Source organism: Acinonyx jubatus, chromosome A3 (assembly GCF_027475565.1).
Source record: "Acinonyx jubatus isolate Ajub_Pintada_27869175 chromosome A3, VMU_Ajub_asm_v1.0, whole genome shotgun sequence".
Lineage (NCBI taxonomy): Eukaryota > Metazoa > Chordata > Mammalia > Carnivora > Felidae > Acinonyx > Acinonyx jubatus.
Window position 1 is genome coordinate 44,656,093 of NC_069388.1, and position 20,843 is coordinate 44,676,935.

Below are 20,843 nucleotides of genomic sequence, written 5' to 3' on the forward strand. Positions count from 1 at the left end.
ATTTTAAAGACATAAAAGATGGAAATCACAAAAATGAGCAATCACAAAAATGAGCAAGCAACAAGAAATTATTAGAAATTACAAGAATGTTTGAAAAGAATTAACCTGAACTTTCAGAAGCAAATGTTATCATTGTTGACCTAAAAAACTCAGTGGAAGTATTACATAGCCAACTCCATATGAAAAAACAAAGATCTGAAAAACAGATCTAATGAATCACCCAGAATGTACCAGAGGGTCAAGAAGAGTGGCAAATGTGAAAAGAGACATAAGAACGTGGAAGACAGAATGAGAAAGTCTAAATATATTTCTACTCAAAATTCCAGAAAAAAAGAGCTGAAAGAACAAACAAGGCAATATTTGAAGAAATGACTACCAAGAATTTTCCAGAAACAATGGAAGAACAAGATGCATGGCACATAGCGTATACAAAAAAGGACAAATGTATAAACCAAAAGAAAATGCACCTAAATATAATGCAAGAAAACTGAAGGGCAAGGACAAAGAATAGCAAGGAATGACAACTAAACAGAATGGACAGAACTCTCAAAAACAACAATGAAAGACAAAAGATAGTAAAAAAAATAGCTTCCAATAGAAGGTCGGGGGAAGGGATAAAGAAGTGGAGGAACTACAGTAATTAAGATGTTGTACTACTGGCCAAAAACACAAAGTTACCAATCAGTCAAGATAAGTATATATGAGAGAGAGATATCATTTCAGATCAATGAAGGAAAGATGAATTCAATAAATGGGACCAAGGACAAGTGGTTATCCATGTGGGAAAAAATAAAATAAAATTAGATCCCTACCTCCATAAATAAGAATCAATTCAAGATAGATAAAAGACTTAAATGTGTACAGCAAAACTGAAACACTTAAATATTCTTATCCTTGTAGAGTTGGCATTTTAATATTTCATAAACCTAACTATAAATATAATTAATAATCAAAAATACAAAAATTAAGAACTTCTGTTCATCAAGACACCATTGAGAGAATGAAAATATAAACCACACACTGGAAAAAAATATTTTCTAGAAACATAACCAAAATAGGATTACTCTTCAGACTATATAAAGAATTAGTACAAATAAGAGAGAAAAAGAAAAAAAAATCAATAAGAAAATGTCAAAGACGTCACATGAAACACACACGGTCAATCAACATGTGGAAATATTTTAAACTTTATTAGTAATCCGAAAAATGCAAAATAAAATGAATTCCCATTTTCATCCACCTAACTCACAATCTGACAATAGCAAGTATTGACAAAAATGTGGATGAATGGGAACTCAACACATTGTTGGCAGAAATATAAGTGGTGTAATCACTTTGGAAAACATACAGTCTCTTGTAAAGAATATTCTTCTACTTTATGTCTCATTAATCCCATGCCTAGATAGTCACCATAAAGAAAAATCTCAAACATGTAGATCTTGAAACATATACAAGAGTGCACATAGCTACATTTTTCATTAATAAAAAAAAGATGAAACAATCTAACTATCCATCAACAAGAGAATGGAAAAATAAGTTGTGACATATTCACAATGGAGTGTCATATGGTAGAGAAAACTTAGGCTACACGCCACAGTGTTGATAAATCTTAGAAATATGTGAGTGAACAAAAGCAATAAAATCACTTAATAAAGTTTATAAATAAGGAACACTAAAGAATATAATGTGGAAATACATACATATAGAACAAAACTATAGAGCAAAGCAAGGACATGATAAACATAAAGCCAATATAACATTCTCTGAGGGGACAAGGAAGGAACATATATAGGCCAAAGCAACAGCACTGGAAAAATTCTAGTTCTTAAACTGGGTGGTGGGCATATAGGTATTTATTTGATTTTGAAACATACATATATGTATGAAATATACATATATTGTCAAAATACACATGCAGGTATATACAGAACATATATTTATTAGTATATAAGTATACATAAACATATGTATGTTTATGTATATATGACATATATACAAGTATAAATAAACATATATAAAAAGATACATGCCCTTTAAAAATAAAGACAGAAAATTTTAACACTGGTTATCTTCTAGGCAGGGAGGACTAGAGAGAGATTTTCTCTGTTTATTGTGCACCTTTCTGTTATGTTTGAGTTTTCTATAAATATATATCTACATATTTTTAAAGAATGACTAAGCAGGAGTCACATGCATGCATGAAATGTGGGCTACTTTTTAGTTTTTCTTCTTTATACTTTATATTCAGTCTAAAGAGATAAATGCTATTTTACATTTTTCTAAAAAAGAAATCATAACTGATCTTTGCAAAAAAAAAAATCACTTATCTAGCAACTCATGTCAGGTGGAACATGCTACCTAAAGCAGTTTCAGGAACAGGGAATCTGAATATACGTCTGACAGGCAAGGATACCTGCTTAAAAATATAGAATGCCAGGTACAGACCAGAAGGTAAATTCCATTTTCATGCTAACTTTTTTTTTTTTCTATTTTTGTAGTGTGACTATAATTTTACACAGAAAATAAGAAAGCCTTTAAGAGCTCTCAGGGTTGTTCAGGGCAATAACACATCTAAATGGAGAAATGTTTTAAAAGAACTGCCACTAATAAGTGTATTTATTATGCCAATAATTTATATGTTTATTTTTAATTACAAACTGATATAGTTTGAAAATATCTTACTGTTATTCCTTCATGTTCTTTCTTCACATATCCTTTATTTTCTTGAATAGGCTTGGACTCTGCAGAACTCAAAGTCTGTATATTTTCTACCTTTTGACCTAGAGATTTTGGGGAAAAAATTAACAAAATATTTTAGATGATAAAATTGGAGAAAAAAATTTATATGTAAGTAATCAAATTTAGATATCCTAAGATACGTAAAAATAGGAGTTACGATCTGGCAAACTGATAGTCTATGAGTCAAGTCTACCCTATAGAATCTTTGACCCACAGATAGCTTTTAAGAGACTGCATTGAGTGCAGCCAATAGGTCCACCTAGCACATTATGCCAGCACAGGGGAAGGTAACAAGACTCTCCTAGGGGCCTTGAGAATGGGATCTCAGAGGAAAGCTGCCTGAGTTTGCCAGGTGAGCTGACAGGAAAATAGAGCAGGAAGGTGGTTCAGTACTGCTCAAGAATAAAGACTGACGAGAGAAAGCATGAACTTATTAGTATCAGTGATAAAAAAGGGAGTATTACCACATAGCCTATAAACACTAAAATGATCATAAGAGGGTTTTATGAATAATCTGGGGCCAATAAATTTGAAAAGATTACATGAACTGAACAAATTCCTGAAAAACCACAACTTATCTGAATCAAAACAGGAAAAGGAAAATTTTAATGGTCTTAAAATGATTTAAAAATGTGAATATTTTTTTGAAATCTTCCTAGAGGAAAATTCCAGGCAACTGGTGAATTCTACCAAATATTTAAGGGGAGAAAAAATTTAAAACAGTCTTATACCAAACCTTTCAGAGAACAGAAAATCTTTCAGATAATACATTTCTCAAATTATTTTAGTGTATCTTCTTACTTCAAGAAAATTTCTAAGAGGGAATACTTCCCTATTTTGATGAGGCTACGAGATAACCTGTTGATAAACAAGATGGTTTATCTCTTACTTAACTGATGAAACTAAAACTAAATAATAAGCATATTCACTGCCACCAGACACAACTGAAACATGCACTTTCCCTGTAAAACACATCATTCATTGTTTACAGATCTGACCATCTGCCTCTCTGCTTTGCTGGAAGGTGTCAGAGACACTGTGTAGATGGATGCCATCAGCAGTGCTTATTTTCAGCCTCAGCAGAGTTCACAGGCTGCTAATAAACTTTTTCACAAGTCCAGCCAGCCCTCCATTCTCACTGTCAACTTTTATGGCTCTCCTCACAAGACCCTTTCTTGCATGCCCCTACCCTGCCTCCTACTTAACTCTGCTGCTCGCCCGGACCCTGTGGTGTGACATTCTCTGCTTCCCACCTACTCCAGCCACCACTGGACTTCTCTCTAGTCCTCAAACAGGCTACTCTTAAAAGAGGTGCATCTAGGGGCACCCGGGTGGCTCAGATGGTTAAGGATCCGACTTTGGCTCAGGTCACAATCTCACAGTTTGTGGGTTTGAGCCCCGCGTCAGGTTCTGCATTTGCAGCTCTGAGCCTGGAGATTCTGTCTTCTCTGTCTCTAACCCTCCCCTGCTTGTCTGCTTGTGTTCTCTCTCTCTCTCTCTCAAAATAAATAAATAAGCATTAAAAAAAAGAGGTGCACCTAAGTATATATAATTTTAGATAAGTGTATTAAACAGTGAAAATATTTCATTGCCAGAAATCACATCCTTGCTATCAACTTAAAAAGCAAGTTTCCTTGAAATAAATTGAGTGGGGTTAGAATAAACGCAGAAAGCAATACGGTGTGCAGCTCCTTCCCAGCCAGGATCCACAGTCCTGTATTGTTTAACCACTGCAGCTACTTCGTACCCTGAGAGGAATCTGGGCGGGGCGGCTCAGTGATGTCAGGTGTGCTGCTGCTACGAATGATGTGCTGCTCCGCCCCCAGGCAGCCAGATTCCATGGCAGGTGCATTTTCTGATTGCTGACATTCTTCCACTTCTGTGGGCATTAACACAAAACATGCAGAGATGTATTCAAATATTTTTAAAAATAATTTCACCACTTGAACCAACTGATTCTAAAGATGTAGACTGGGATACTTCCCCCCGGCCCAAAATTATACAATAAGATAATCTGCATTTACATACTAAAGTTTTCTTTCTACACTTGTTAACAAGTAATATTCCACTCTAAAAATACGTTTTAAGTTCTGCAAAGCATTTTATTTTCAAAATGGAGGAAAAAAAAAGAGAAAAAGCTGCAGAAACGGTTGAGAACTGTGAAAGTCACTTGGAATTTCAGAGCCGGGCATGCCAAGGAATGCGGGAACCAGGAAATACACAGAATAGGTAATTTACATTTGAGGAGAGTAGAAAGACAGACAGACACACACACACACACACACACACACACACACACACACACGTGCACACACACACTCTCTTATAGGAAGATAAAAGGAAATGGGAATTTCAACTCTATCATTCCTTTCAACAGATAAATGCACAACTGTCCAAAATAAAATACTACAATTATTTAATAGCTTTTACCACCAAATGCAATGCTGAATTAATCACTAAAGTACAAAAATGATCCACTGGCATTTTTGGAGAATTAATACATAATTGTTATAAAATAGGAAACCATAGGTGAGTACTGGCCACTGGATAATCTCAGCTAGCATTATTACAAACTATATTCTCCCAGAGAATGAGTTCTCTATTCTCTATGTGGCTCCAGAGAGGTCCCTCTAAAACCAAGATCTGACTGCACCACTTCTCTCTTGCCGAGGCCCCCCATCATTGTACAGCCAAGCCTGGGATCCTCACAGTGGACACAGGGCTCCCCCTGACCTCTCCCCACAGATTTGATCCCCCACAGGAGCTCTGACTCACTTTAGTCTCCAGCAATCCTAGCCCACCTGCACCTACTGCTCTCTCCTTTCTGCGGCTCACTCTTCCACACTACCCTCAGACCTGTTCCTGCCTCCTTTCCTCCCTCCCTTGCTACCTGGACACCCCTCCTACAGGACTTGCCATGTGGTCCCTCAGCAGACTCCACACTCACTCCAACAGTCATAAAACTTTACATCTACATAGCTGTAACATATTTTCTAAAAATTTTAATTTAGCTAAAGTTTCCTTCCAAGATAAAAATTCAGCCTGTATTATCTTACCCGGCAGTGTCAACCACTTCCTCACCTGAAATGAAGCTCACTGCCCTTGTGCCACCCTCAGTATAACCCTTTACTCCAAAGATAAGCCAAAGTGCTGGCTCTCCCTAGTCAAGTTGTATGTATGTATTACTCTACATGTAACACACAGGACTTCAAGAGAAGGGTGCTGCTTTATTTTTACTATCCAAACAAAAATTCTATTTTAAAGTACACTGATACACGTAATGAGACTTTACAACTATGAAGTTTGTGTGACCCTTCATTTATAATTCAGAATACTGGGCCATAGTCTAAATTTAGGCACTGACGGGAAGCTGAACTTAGGGCATAAGCAAAACACAGTCAAGGTAGCAAGACAAGAGCACACAGACCCATTAAAGCCGCATCTCTTCCAGGTTGTCTTTGCCCTTCTCTTCTCTTGAATAGCCAAGAACTGTTCATTTTCCCACAGAGAGACACAAGACATGTGTACATGTTTGTGATCTCCCCACACATCTGCAAGCTTAGACTAGGCCCTTTTCACAGGTCTGCTTCTAGGCTCCTCAGCATTAGGCAACGGAAGCCAGATGATACCATGAGACCAGACCCTCCCTGCTGCCTTCGTTCATTGTTTATTCTAATTATGCAAGATACTGAAACCTTCTGGGAAGTGTTTATATTCGTTAATGAACCTACTTGTTAATCTAATATCAGTAGAGGGAGCCCAAGAGCTTCCTAATTCTCTAAAAATGATTGGCAAGTGCCAGTTTTTATGGACAGTGGGAAGAGTGGCTTTTATTCACTTAAACTTGATGCCAAAAACTGGTAGATGTTGGTTTCTGGGCTAGGAGCAGAAACAAATAAGAGCCAGGCCAACACTGGCAGCATCTTTTTAAAGATAAAGAACATCGCCATCTGGTGGGATACCGTACAGTCACAGCACCATGGTTTCCAAATTCGAGTGTCCCCACTGGTCCTCAACACAACAGACGGACGAAGAGCCTGCCATCACCAGCTGGTGTGCTTTCCCAACAGGCTGGCCTAATGCAGGTTTAAGGCTTTGTTTTTGTAAAACTGTTGGTAGGGACTTCTCTGATGGAGAAGGTCCAAGCCCACAGAAATCACCAGAAATGGTGAGGATGGGAGCATCCATGATGAGAGTGGAAAGAAAGGGGAGAATCATAATGTCAAGCATACTGTGAGGTCTGCTATGCTATTGGTTCCCCGAGCTACTCCTATAGTTAGTTGACTGTTAAGTGATCTAGTGTGGAAAAAGAATTTAAAATTCTTATCTCACAATTAAAATCCCATTTTCTGATTTGTAAATGTACAGTTCTTGGCCTTTCTCACACTTTATACTAAGTATATAGTCAATATATGCCTTGCATAAATGAACAAATGAATACCAAAAATATTTTCTTGATACTTTTTCTTTTCTTAAACAGCTCTTGAGCTCCCTCTGCTGGCCTTTTATTTGTTAAGAAAGGGACAAATGTCAAAACTGCTCCCGTTCCACAGTGTTGCTGTTTCATAACAAATTAAGACCATTTAATACTGATATGCAAATATCAAGATACAGGATTATGTGATACTCAAAGCATGAACAATCTAAGTTATATAAAAATTACATTATAAATTCTGGTTAGGTCTAACACATTCTCTGTTTTGAGTACCACACAATTTGTTCAAATCACTTCAAAGAGCTAAATTCTATCTCAGATTCACCAAATCATTGTCTCGCAAGCATTGCTACCCTAATAACTCAAATTTTAAAAGTTCTAACCTTCTAGCCTCTTGATAGTGTCAACTACACAGTACCATTACAAAATCACTGCTTTCTAAGGCTCCACTCAAAACACCAGGAAAATGATCAAATTAGAATTACTTCATTTTTCCCACTGAGAGAAAAATCCACATGATTAAATTAAATTAAGAGTGCAAAGTCTTTAGAAACTTCTATTTATTCCAGACGTCTGACCACTTTTCAAAGCAATTTCACTCAGTTTTTAATCTAAGGCTTTCTTAATCAATCTTATTAAATGAAGTGAGACTCATTCTTCAATTACCAAAATTCTGGGTTCCATTTATCCCTCATACAAGGTTGCAAAGGCAAAATGAATAGTTTAATTTCTTTTTAAAAGCATTGTTCATAAGACCAACTTGAGCCTATTAAAAAGCACAAGAGATAGAAGTCAACTCAACATCTTGAGGTTTCTTAGGAGGTCCAAAGGTGAACCAGCCCAGACCCTGACAACAAGCACTTCCTGACAATTGGATACTACCTGCAAGTCTGACAACCAGAGGCAGAAGCAGCCAAACAAGGCTTTCAGTTTGGTACCATTAAGTCTCTTTTAGAATGAGAGAAGATCACTGAACCTCTAATTGCTACAACTACAATGGCCCTAAAGGAAAAATAAAATCTATCATCAGCATGGCCTATAAGCACTACAGACTGATAAATGTCCCAACATAAAAGCAGTTAAAATTGCAAAACAGCTGGAAATCATTGTTCTCACAAAGGAGAGGAAGGAAAATCACCAAACTGCCAGTTCTACTTCCCACGTGTGTGTTTATGTAGCTATTCATATAAATGGGATACAGGTGGTTATTACTTTCCCCAAAATCTGCTGCCACCAAATAGAGTCCCAAAGGGACCAGAATAAATATAATCATGGCTGAAGGTAAGTAATCCTCTATTGTTTAGATTATTAGAGCAATTTTTACATATAGACAAGAAACAAAAATAAGAAATGTTAACAAATGAAAACAAAATTAGCAATCATTTTTATAGTAAAGACCTTGTGGCCAGAAAGTCAACATTAAAAGTGTCTGCATACTACGTATAGGTGGATATACATCTACCTATATCTAAACTTAGCCATAGGTAAGCAATATATGCCAACACACTAGGATTTAAATTGGGGCAGAAATTTAATATTCTCATGTGCCAACCGGTGAGAATGCACAATCTAAAGTAGGATATGCACTGTTCCTGGCCTAGTCTCTCGACAGGACAGTTCCAAAGGGAAATGGCATCATTTCCTTAGTGAACTAAGGAGGAGTTCACTACTGTAGCTGTCAGATAAAACACAAGGAACAGCAGGCTGTTCTCAGTGTCACTACACGGCTAAGTTCCTTTACCCTTCATGCTATAAAACCAGGAATAAAGATGGCAAAGGCAGGAAAATACTGACTTGGCATGGCCTGCTTTGCTTCACCCCAAATCAGGGTCTTTCAACCTCAACACTACTGATATTTTGGGTCCGACGATTCTTCATGGTAGGGGCTGTCCTGTGTAGCCACTGTCAGGTGTTCAGCAGCATCCCACTAGGGGCCGGTGTTTAGGCACCGCCCCAGCTGTAACAACCAAATGTTCCCTGGGGGGCCAAATCATCCCCAGTTGAGAACCATTGTTCTAAATCATATTTAACTTCTGTTGGAACTCTGTGTGTGTGTGTGTGTATGAATCAAGAATCTGAATAAACTAAAATATAATAGTGAATGAGAAAAAGGTTTCCAAACTGAGATTGTGAACAAAAATAGATTTCTTAAGAGAAAATATTCCGGACAAACTAGTAGAAACCTTGATCAAAGGAAACAATATGGGGAAAAAAATGCACTGTGAAGAACAAAAACTTTTCACCATGAAAAGAATGCCTTTTGGGTGTATATTAGCTATATACCAGCCAAAAAGAAAACAAAACTATTTTAGATACTTTATTAATCATCTCTAGGCAGTAGTACTTTTTTGACAACCAGATTATCAAGTAGTTGATGCTCATCAGTAACTTAATTGACTGGGGATCATGTTACCATTCGTATTGCTTTTCACCTTTGGTATCTACTAGAGAAAAGTATTTTCTGAGAAGTGTAATCCGTAGTCTCAATGAAACAAATTTCTTCCTTCATATTCTGTGAATTAAATAATATGACATCTTTACATGCTCATCAGGGGAAGTAAGATTTAATTATGCTTTACTACACTACATCCTCATACAATATGGCATGATTTAGTGCTACAGAAAGCCACACTCAGGCTATCTCCGATAGTAAATAAATACTGATTTACAATGCCATCTTTCTGAAAATAAGAACATGAAAACATATCTCTCTTAGCATGAAAAGTCAGTTCATTTTAGAATCTCTGAACAGTAACTGGACATAGGCCTAATTATTCACTGCAGAGCACAGTAGACCCTTTTTTTGAGGGGTCTATGGCAAAAATCACCATTTTTGATGCCATAACGTTTTAGTAATCCAGAAAATACACTGTGTACAAACTACAAGTGGGTGAACTCAATTTTAATTCGCTGGAGCACAAGAACAATGTCTCCTTGTTTTGAAAATTAGCACTTTTTAGCATCTTTTTTTTTCTACTCAAATCAATAATCAGTGTGACTGATAAACATAAACATTATTACTTTACACATGATTACAATTTATTAATCCCAAGGAGGTATTGCCTACATGATTTTTCCCGTTTATCGATTTTGGGGAGGCACAGCAAGTAAAACTTTTGTGCTGCAGGCATTGTATAGAAGGCGCCCATCATTGGTAGAAACTATGGGTCAAAAAGTCCTAGAGCAAAGACCAGTGGTGCTGCAGAAATTTTCCTTGACTAATGGCTACTAAACATTTAACTGCATAAAAACAATTATTAATATTCACCAAAAATAAATGCCAAGTGCAATGGCCAGGCACGCATGCGCAGTGTGGGGGGTATTAACAAAGGAAGCAAGGCCTACAGGCAAGCAGGAGAAGCCCAGGGACACTGACGGACACATGAGACAGCGTTACAGTACCTGACAGCCTGTGAGAGCAAGAGGAGTAAGAGAGACCAGGTAAGAGAGCGCTCACGGTGTGAAGGAGGAGCGGGACGCTTTTAGTGGCAGGCAAAGCCTCAGAGAGGTGGACACAGTTGCTGATAGACTGGCTTCGCTTAGCTTCCAGGAGAGATAAAGTAACAATTATGTCAGAAGCACATTAGGATCTTTCACTTCTTTTCTTTTCTTTTCTTTTTTAACTTATTGCTATTTTTCTGGGCTTTCTTTCAAATTTAAAAAAAGGTCTTTTAAACTTTAAAGGAGGTCAGTACAAAGTAGAGTATTTAACTGTAGTCTCTAAATACAGCCAACCTTCGGTCATTCTGATGACATGGGAGAATGGACACTCACACTGTATCACTTTGTATCACACTCACATTTGGGTTGTTTATTTGGGCAGACACTATAATCCATTTCCCCTTCCTAAAGGACACATACATGAAAAGACAACAGGCAGGGAGGGGAAAATCTAGCCTAAGATTAAAACTGTTCTATAAATAATAAATAATTTAAAAATTGGTTTACTGAGAGCTGACTGTATTCAAAAGCAAATCATTTAGTAAATTAAATATCCTAAAGCACAGAAACACATGAAAGTCAAGTTGAACATTAAAAGATTTGACATTTGAGGGTAAAAAGGCAAAAATCTCCATGAAACCCATCCTTGTATATCACATTTCATGCTTGTTAAATCCATAATTTCTTAGGATGAACTTTATGATGTTCTCAAGTTTTCTACAGACCACTATTTAAATGACCATTTGAGAAAACAGATAAACACAGGAAGAGAATATGCCTCATATATACGAAACCACCATCAGTGGGACCAGTTTTATCCTTAAAACTAAAATATAAAGGTTGACTTGTTTTATTATTTTTACATCACTTTATTTCACATCACGGAATACAAGTACAAACGGTAATGACACATTTGCAGAGGGTGAAACAAAGTTTTTACTTCCTTGCTCCTCCCCCCTCAAACCCCCCCTCCTCTGGCTGTCAGTATTCCCAGGTCTGATTCCCACAGGGAATCCACAGGGACTACCTGCCATGGGATTACAGCACACTCTTCACAAATGGGTAAGATGATACTTCAAATGACTTCCATGCGAATGTCAAACTGACTTACTTCAAATTTCCTAAAAGATGTGTTCATCTCTCAATGTCAGAGGGCGTCTGAAAGAGCTTTCCTTTTATGAATCAAATGTGTATTTTTCCAAAACTGATCACTAGATATTTAGAAATAATAAAACTTATAATTATTATAATTATAATAATTACTTTGTGTGGAAACTGACTTGCTTTAATCACTCATTTTAGACATCTAAAATTTTAGCATCATTCACACTCAGGAGCAAAGTTTTCCTTTATAATTCTTTAAGACTCTCCTTGCCAGTTCCTTTTAAGTTGCAAACTAGTTCCTTCTCTGTTAAATTGTTCTTTCTCTACTCTGCAATTGCTTATTTTATTATTTCTGTCTTGCCACCATCACTGACATTTTCTCAATCATTTTCTTAATCTAGATTAAGTGTAGTCACTGAGGCAAGTTATAATAATCTTTTCCTTTAATGTTTATTTATTTATTCTGAAAGAGAGAGAGTGGGGGCAAGGGGCAGAGAGAGGGAGAGAGAGGATCCCAAGCAGACTCCATGCTGTCAGTGCAAAAGCCTAACACAGGGCTCCATACCAAGAACTGCGAGACCATGACATGAGCCAAAGTCAAGAGCTGGACACTTAACTGACTGAGCCACTCAGGCGCCCCTATAATATAATAATCTTAAATTATTCTCATACTGGGATTAGAAAAAATAAATCACCTTCAAATGGGTCTTCCATGATAAACACCTTACTGCTAAAGGTGACAAAAACTGCCTGAGCTGCTATTCTCATTAAAAGGTGGCCTCGGGGCGCCTGGGTGGCTCAGTCGGTTGAGCAGCCGACTTCGGCTCAGGTCACGATCTCGCGGTCCGTGAGTTCGAGCCCCGTGTCAGGCTCTGTGCTGACGGCTCGGAGCCTGGAGCCTGTTTCGGATTCTGTGTCTCCCTCTCTCTGACCCTCCCCCGTTCATGCTCTGTCTCTCTCTGTCTCAAAAATAAATAAACATTAAAAGGTGGCCTCCACACTATCAACACCTACCATAAAAGTATTCTGGGCCTTTTTAAAAGATGGAAAGGCAAGTTATTACACAATGTAAAAATAACAGAACTGAGTAAAACCACTAATAGTCTATATAGATTAGTTTTATAAAACAGCATGATACAATAAAATCTTCAGAGACCGTTGTTTTCACAGGCAACTAAAAAGATAAAAATATGAAGTAAAACAGGAAATACATATGTATTGCAAGATACATGAAGATAATAGATTGATCCAACTCAATAGCTCTTGTCTCATTATCTTTTTAAAAGTTATGGTTCCAAGTGTTATTAATTTTTAATACTCTAAAGGCCAGGTTTATGACTTTTAAGCAACATAGTCTAAACAGACTTTTGTAAGAGTTCTTACTGATGCAATACCATATGTTTCCAGATGCCTAAGAACACTGATAAAACAGAAGCTCACTAGCATAAATGCACCGAGGATTACTGAGAACAATAATGGTGCCACCTCCATAGTGTTGGTCTAAAACACCTGCTGAGAAACTAAAATGCAATTTCTTCTATGGCTGTGCTTTGGCCAAGTAGGGGAATAAGGAGCATGCAATATACAATAGTTTGCTGCTCATTAAAGTGTGAAAGTAAAGTTTTACATAGTGTTTTGAATGATTAATTTTATTATCATTACAGTTCAAGGGCTGCGAAAGGTAGCACAGAGTCTGGGCAGTTCAGGAATGACGACACTTTGTTGCAAACTTCTGCTCTGATTCAATGAGGAAAGAAAGGAGTTTCTAGGAGTTGGGATGAGAATGAAAGTCAGTGTGTAAGCCTTCCCCAAAGTTGCCTGTTACCAGGAACAGTCTCTCCTCAAGGAAGGGGATGAAGGAGAGAGCAGGAGAAGTGGAACAGGAGGTGAATTAGTAAGGTGATAATTACCAACAAATGCTGTAGCAAAAAGCATTAGACAGGGCTAAGGCACAATGTATTTTCGTAAAAGCTCCAACAGGATTCTAAGCCATCTCTACGAAGTCTTTACTAAGTACTGTAAAATATGTTGACTGTAAATGACTCTGATTTATGACCAGAGGATATTGTGACTTTCTGCAGTCAGCATGCTGAATATCGATTAGAACAGTGTGGTAGTACTGATGTGAAAAATGACAGGAAACTCAGATAAATTTGTTTTAAACCTAAGTTACAGCCTCAGAGTCACTGGAGGGAAGGGGTTTTATTTGTTCTTATTAAATACTGGATACAAGCTTACTTTTTAAAGATTTCTCTTTCGGTTTTAAAAGTGTAGGAAATAAGTCCAAAAAACTGGGGGTTCTTGGTCAACTTCTTATTAATTCTAACAGGCTAGGAGGACAACATCAACAGGCATATAAAGCTCAATTTCCCAAAGAACCCCAAAATGTAAATGTCTCCCTCCAGTCCTGAAAACTAAGTGCATTATTCTCTCTTCCTGTGTGGGAACAGTTGCCACACTAAGATTACCAATGTTCAACAACAATAATGCAACTAAGTGTGTGATTACTAAGAATCTATTTTCTCTAAGGTTCAAACAAAAACATTTATTTTCTCTCTTTTGCACAAATATCTCACTCAATATTAACATCTCAAGTTCTTTTTCACAATGGACTCAGAAATAAGTATCAAAAATGGATTTGAAAAGTATCAGAACAGATAATTAAAAGATACAGAGACATCCCATTTAACTCTGAGCGGAATTTTAAAACCTTTAAAACATTTTATTCCTATAAATCCATTTTAGATAGCAACTAGACCTTACAGAAAAAATTTAAATAAATGTTTACCGGTTGCTTTTTGACGAACAATATTTCTTGCCTTCTCAACTCCTGGTGCCCCAGATGTGGTGGCACTCCTAGATCGCATTGGTTCAGTCACATCTGGGTGGCTCCGCCAGCTGAGAGAAAAGGATCTCCCCACAGTGGTTCCTTTCTGAGAATCTAGAACACAACCTGATAGAGGATAAGACGAGAAAAATAATCTAAAGGCTGAAGTCATTATCATTCATTGCACAGCCTGTGTTGCTCAGCAAATTTCATAAGTACAACTATATTTATTACAGACTCTCTTGTTGCATAATTAGGTACCATTTCCTTATACTCCAGTACGAAGGTTTGCACGTAACAGTAATCTAGAAATTCCTGTTGCCAAAGTATTTTTCAAGCATCTCCAACAGCCTCATAACAATAATATCATCACAGTACTCATTCCAATATAAAAAAATGTGAATAAAACTTTCTCAGTAAAAGAACAATGTCAAATGAAGTTATACCACTGCTGTCCGGTCACTCCAAAAACTACTCTTATAAACCACAAAATGAGAGATCGTGGCTTTAGAATAATGCTCCCTCCTGGAGATGCTAACCTCTCCACAAATTACCAAGAGAAATTTGTGTCTGTAAACTCTAATCAGAGTCAAGTGAAAATCTATGAATAATACAAAATCCCATTTTAGCAAACCTCCAAAAAAATAAAATACTGCAGTTTGTAACCCAACTTGTCTGCTTTCCTCTCATATTGCTCTGGTCAAATATTTCAAATGAGTAGTCAAGGTACCAAAAGAAATACAGGGGCAAAGAGAATGAGACAGAGATTTCTGCACAGGTATGATGTGGCTGGTGGCTGCCACAAACTGTGGTTTGTTTTCACCCCCAGGTTCCTGAGAGTGTATTTTGTTTCCACAAGTCCAGTGCTTAGAAGGCAAGTATTTCCATAGTGAATACTTAAAGCCATTTTTAGAATAAAGCAATATAAGAGAGAAATCAGAAGTATTTGCCATGGGCACTGATTAAATGATTAAATTCGTTCTGTATCATTCCATCAGGAGTGTTTTTTGAAGTGTTTACCTTCCTATAAATAAACACAGCCACTCACAGACTGCAGTGAAGATGTAAGAATCAGTCACGTTAACTGTATGTCTGTATAGTGAAGTAATCACTTAATTGGCTCACAGCTCCCCACATTCACATCCTTTGCTGTCCTCTCCCACACCGACCCTGGGCTTCATCACATGACTTACTTTGGTAGCAAAACTGAGCAAGCAGAGATCTGAAATGCACTTGAAAATCTGGGCTTGCCCCATTGCTGCTCCTGGAACCTTAAGTCTTTGAACAAAAAGCCTGAGCTGGCCTGCTGGGCGATGAAAGGTATACAGCCAAGTCCCTCCCATGGCCCCAGCTGACAGCTGGCCAATCCCTAGAGCTGCCTACATGATTATTTCACAGCCTAGCTGACTACAAACACAGGAGTGAATCCAGCAGAACTGCCCAACTGAGTCGAACCCAAACTAACAACTCATAAAATCAGTATCTAAACAACTGACTGTTATTTTAAGCTGCTATGTTTTGGGGTGATCTGTCACCCAGCAAAAGCTGATACAATCTATAATAAGGCTATTGTTGAAGCTGTGGTCTACTACAGCAAGCAACGTACACTTCATGAATCTTTGGAGCAGAAATTCTTCTCAGGTCTTAGGACCAGGAAAAGCTATGTATCACCTAAGCTGTGGACTGTTTTCACCTTTTGTAATCTGTGATCCTCTGCTGTAACCCTGTGAAGATCAGAGTCAAATCCAAGCCTGCCACCCCTCCCCAACAAGCAGAGGAGGCTCTCTGGCATGCATTCTGGCATTTATAACTGCTCCTATAATCCCACCCCCTTTAATTTTGCCCCCGTGACCTTATGTATTTTATCTCTCATATTATAGGTGCTTCTATGAACTGCCTCAAAATCTTTAAATAATAAATTGGAGTACAAGTGAATTAACCCAAGGACTGTGTCATAGCCTTAAAACAGTAATGACAACAAATTGTTGTCCCCAGTAGAAAACACCGCTGATGTTTTCAACCTTGATCTGACTCTAGGTCTCAAAACAATTTTTACCCAGAAACACAACAAAGCCAAAAGGCCTCCTAGCTGAATCACTCAGAAGTTTTCCACTTTCTGCCTTTCCTAGGCAGGCAGTGGAATAAGTCCTTTTAGTGTGGTGCCTTGAGACGGACTTGCCTAGCTTTGATTTCCGGCTTTCTCACGTATTAGCTACATGACCTTGAATGAGTCCATCACCATGGACTCTCTGTACTTCAGTTTCTCTGTCTGTGACATGGGGATGATAGTATCCACCTCAGAGGTTACCATGAGGGTGAAGACAGATAATGTGTACAAGCACTAGCCATTATTATATTATTGTTGCTACCACTGCTACTCCCTTTCAGCATCCTTAAGAGGTCAGCGTGCTATGAAACACAATCCAACACCATCAGTGAAAAGATACTGCCCACATGGCTGGTTCAGTTTATTGTAAAATTCCATGTGTTAATTGCCTCCATGTACAAATACACACTCCTCCCCAGTCTCTGACATCGGGTGTTACCCTGTAAGAGTAGAAGTACCTTTGCCTCGCTGCTTCTTTTCCTTTTGTTCACTTAATTTGTCCAGAGGTAGGTTTGTCATCTCAACTCCATAAACAGTTCTCGCGAGCACTGCTGTCAACGAGTCCATGATGTTGGCCCACTCAGTTATGAGCTCCTCCCATTCCGTGAGGGAGGACAGCACGCCAAGAAAGTCATCCCAGAGCTCTCGAGAAATGTATACACAGAGGTTTGCTCGGATCCACGCCACCATGAGCGTCTGAAACCAACCAGCCAATTAGAGACTTTAATCGTCCTCATTTGGAAGAAGAATTTTTAACAAAATATTTTAAGTTACTATTACTAAAATGAGCTTTAAAACAATAAAAAGCACTTGATCCTGTTTTTCTTTTAGTTTCTCAGAATTCATTTGATCAACTGAAACCAGGATCTGAGCTCATGAGAAATTAGTTACCATTAAGAACAAAGCTCCTGACTGAAAATCCCTCTAGTGCCTGCAGCTGGTCCTGGCCATAATCAGGAAGAAGACAAAGCTCTCAGTACTACAACTATTCTGCTTCTTGGACAGCTCTCTCTCACTCTCTACAGTGGCTACTTCTAGCATCCTCTTCACAAAGCATCCATGTAAACTTCCAGCTCCACCAACTCCTCCCTGCTTTCTAGCAGATGAACTCACTGCAGATTTAAGAGAAAATAAAACCCATTAAACAAGCCCCACGAGCCCCATGTGTTTGCCCAGCTTCTCCTCCACCTCCAGGCTTTAAGTGAAGAGAGTCTCCTGCTCCTCTCTGCTTGTTCCCACCTCTGCTCTGAACCGCCTCCTTGCTCTTTGTGTTTCCATGAACGCTGCCTCTCCTTTTTCTCCAATCTATCCTACTAACCCAGCTTCTCCCCATCAGCATTCAAACATTCTCCAAGTCTACCTCATCTTAAAAACGAAAAATAAACAAAAAAGTTCCCTTGACCCCAGATTCCTCCCTCTAGCTAGAACATTTAAAGCCAAACTTCTTGGAAGAATGTCCCATACTCACTGCATGTATACCTCCTCATCTCCCTATTCCACCAACTGCTCTGGCTTTCTCCCTTCCTATGCCACCCCATCTCTGCTGGGGTTCTGGTCCCCATTCTTGTGGCTCTAGTTACCACCTGTAAAATTCCTCTGAGTCTCCATGGTTAGCCCAGACCTCTTTGGTTTCCTGACCTTGTTGATCTGGGTACTAGACAGCTCTACTTGCAGTCACCTGCAGGCATGATAGTAAAAAGAATTCAGCACTTCCACTGAGATTCTTCCAGTTCCTTGACCTGGTCTCTCCTGCTCCTGGCCTTTGCATGTAGCTTTCCTTCCTCTCTTCCTTTCTTTTTTGGCTTTTTATCTCCCACTCATTCTTCAAGTCACAATGTGGACATTACTTCCTCCAAGGTGTCCCTGACTGCCACCCCACCCAGCCTCTAGTAAGTGGCATCCATTCCCACCATTGTCTGCATTCCCCTATTAGAGCACTTTCCTTGAGCGTCTACTCACTTCTCCATGTCCCTCCTCTAGCCAATGTCTGCAGCACTACAAGTGGTCACATGGGCAACCCCACCAGACAAGTGTGCACATATTCTGGATATCTCCTCACCTTGAAATTGCCTAGTTCCCTCTCTCTGCCCAGATATTCCACACCCTTTAAAATTCACATCAAAATACATCTCCCTTGAAAGAAGTGCCAAGTCCATGTCAGGTGAGCCCCAAAGGCTTTCTTAATCTTACTACAGGGCATCTTTATACCCAAAGTTTGTGTGACTTCCCCAATCCATTGTCAGACCTTAATGTTCTTGTTAAGGTGCCAACCTGCAAATATTTCTGCCCACCCCGGATGCAGACAGACCCCCGCAGTTGATGGGGGTTGTCCTATGCACGGGATAGGGATAAGCTGGCTTTTTAATTAAACAGAAATTTTTCTTTAAAATACACATAGGAGGGGATATGTAAGTGGCTCAGTCGGTTAAGTCAGTCCAACTTTGGCTCAGGTCGTGATCTCGTGGTCCGTGGGTTCGAGCCCCGTACCAGGCTCTGTGCTGACAGCTCAAAGACTGGAGCCTGCTTCCGATGCTGTGTCTCCCTCTCTCTCTGCCCCTCCCCTGTTTGTGCTCTGACACTCTGTCTCTCTCTCTCTCAAAAATAAACATTAAGAAAAACATTAAAAAAAAAATACACATAGGAAAACTCTGAGAACTAGAAAATAGTCTGTAATTATGCAGGCCTGTTTTGACCACTTGAAAAATCATACTTAAAGTGACTCCTTATGCAATGTACCTTTTCTCTGTGTTTCAATTCATGTTTACCATACTTTTTAAAGGGGCAAAAATGTGAAAGTTGAGCTAAAATCATTAAATATATTGAAAACAAGGTTTTAAATTTTCATACTTACAATCTGATTCTAAGATGGATGAATTTTTTAAAATTAAGAACAGTGCAAAAGAAAAAATAATTTTATCATTCATTATTACTAATATTTTATTAAGTATTATTTATTATGATTATAATGCCATCTTCTGTTTATTCAATTTTACACTCCTTTTTTCAAAATGAGTTTGAGGGCATTACCATAAAGCGCATATACACAATAAAATTAATAAATAGTAGCTCAAAAAGATAATCTTAGCAGAGTAAGGGGAAAAAGGAGAAACTGGCAATGTTACCAGCACTCAGTCTCACGTCTGGTTACAGCACTAGCTTCAGATTAAAAGCAGAGTTTTTGTGTGGTAAAAGACGCCCTGTATTGGGAATCTTGCATTGGCTTCACTTTATTAACTAATTATAAAACAAGCACAGAACAGTGACTTCCCACAGCTTATAAAATTCATCTTAGCAAATCTCACAAACATGTATACACAGACCTGGTGAATCGTCCCCATCGTAAGTCTCTGCTGACAACACCTGAACCCAGAGCAAAACAGTAACATACAGTGTGTGGGTAAGGGGTGGCACCTGTGTGCACGAAGGCAGGGTGCCCTTTGAATAAGTTACCCTTTTCGAAGAGGAGGGGGGAAAGGCAGAGCCCCAGACTCTGGGTTCTGTCACTAACTTGATTTGTGACCTGAGCTATTTACTTGGCTTTTCTGGAGTCATTTTCTTTCTCATAAAAAGCAAAAAGCCGAATAAGAGCATCTCCAAAGTTCTTCCAGTGCTGAAATTCATGTTTTATCAAACTATGTAAAAAAAAAAAATACATGTGTTCATAAGCCACTCCTTTTCTTACATACATTTCCTGGCCAGCCACTTGTTACATTTCTCTACTCACCACACTTGGGGGACTATGTAATTTTAAATACTATACTACTTCTAGTAGAAGGAGCATGGTCCAAGTTTCCTGATATACTTTGAGAACTTCAAGCATAAGGTCCTGTTTAGCACTGATAACAGGTTAAAACATCATTTCTGACAAACACCATTATTTGGTAAATATCTAAATAAAACTTAACTCATTTGAAGGAACTGTGCCAACCCAAGTTATCTACTGATAGAGAAAAAACTATATGTTAGAGGAAAAATTTGAAAAAGATAAAAGGATAATGGCAACTCAAAATTTCCTGTCCCCTTTAATACTTTCCTTATTCAAATTTTTAAAATCAAGCATCTGGCAATTGTAGACGTCTACATAAGCGAACAAATAATAATTTGATGGCACATTTAATTTTAGAATGGAATTAAGATGATGCCCACTTCATTGCCTGGTAGAGCTGTCCAGACCTTTCACATTTTTCTCC

The 20,843-nt window shown here is 38.3% G+C and overlaps 1 protein-coding gene across 7 annotated transcripts in view; it reads right to left on the reverse strand.

Moving 5' to 3' along the window:
* The window catches only part of RALGAPA2 (Ral GTPase activating protein catalytic subunit alpha 2), a 312,686-nt gene that overhangs the window by 187,289 nt on the left and 104,554 nt on the right, over positions 1 to 20,843 (reverse strand). For 5 of the 7 annotated variants that reach the window (XM_027069474.2, XM_053200306.1, XM_027069476.2 and 2 more), the window contains 5 exons: positions 17,112 to 17,349; positions 14,508 to 14,672; positions 10,577 to 10,717; positions 4,487 to 4,618; positions 2,683 to 2,780 (listed from right to left, as the gene is read on the reverse strand). In XM_027069474.2, the coding sequence (XP_026925275.1) occupies positions 2,683 to 2,780; positions 4,487 to 4,618; positions 10,577 to 10,717; positions 14,508 to 14,672; positions 17,112 to 17,349 (774 nt within the window). The remainder of the gene's footprint in view (positions 1 to 2,682; positions 2,781 to 4,486; positions 4,619 to 10,576; positions 10,718 to 14,507; positions 14,673 to 17,111; positions 17,350 to 20,843) is intronic. The other 2 variants (XM_053200307.1, XM_027069478.2) reach the window with 1 other exon arrangement.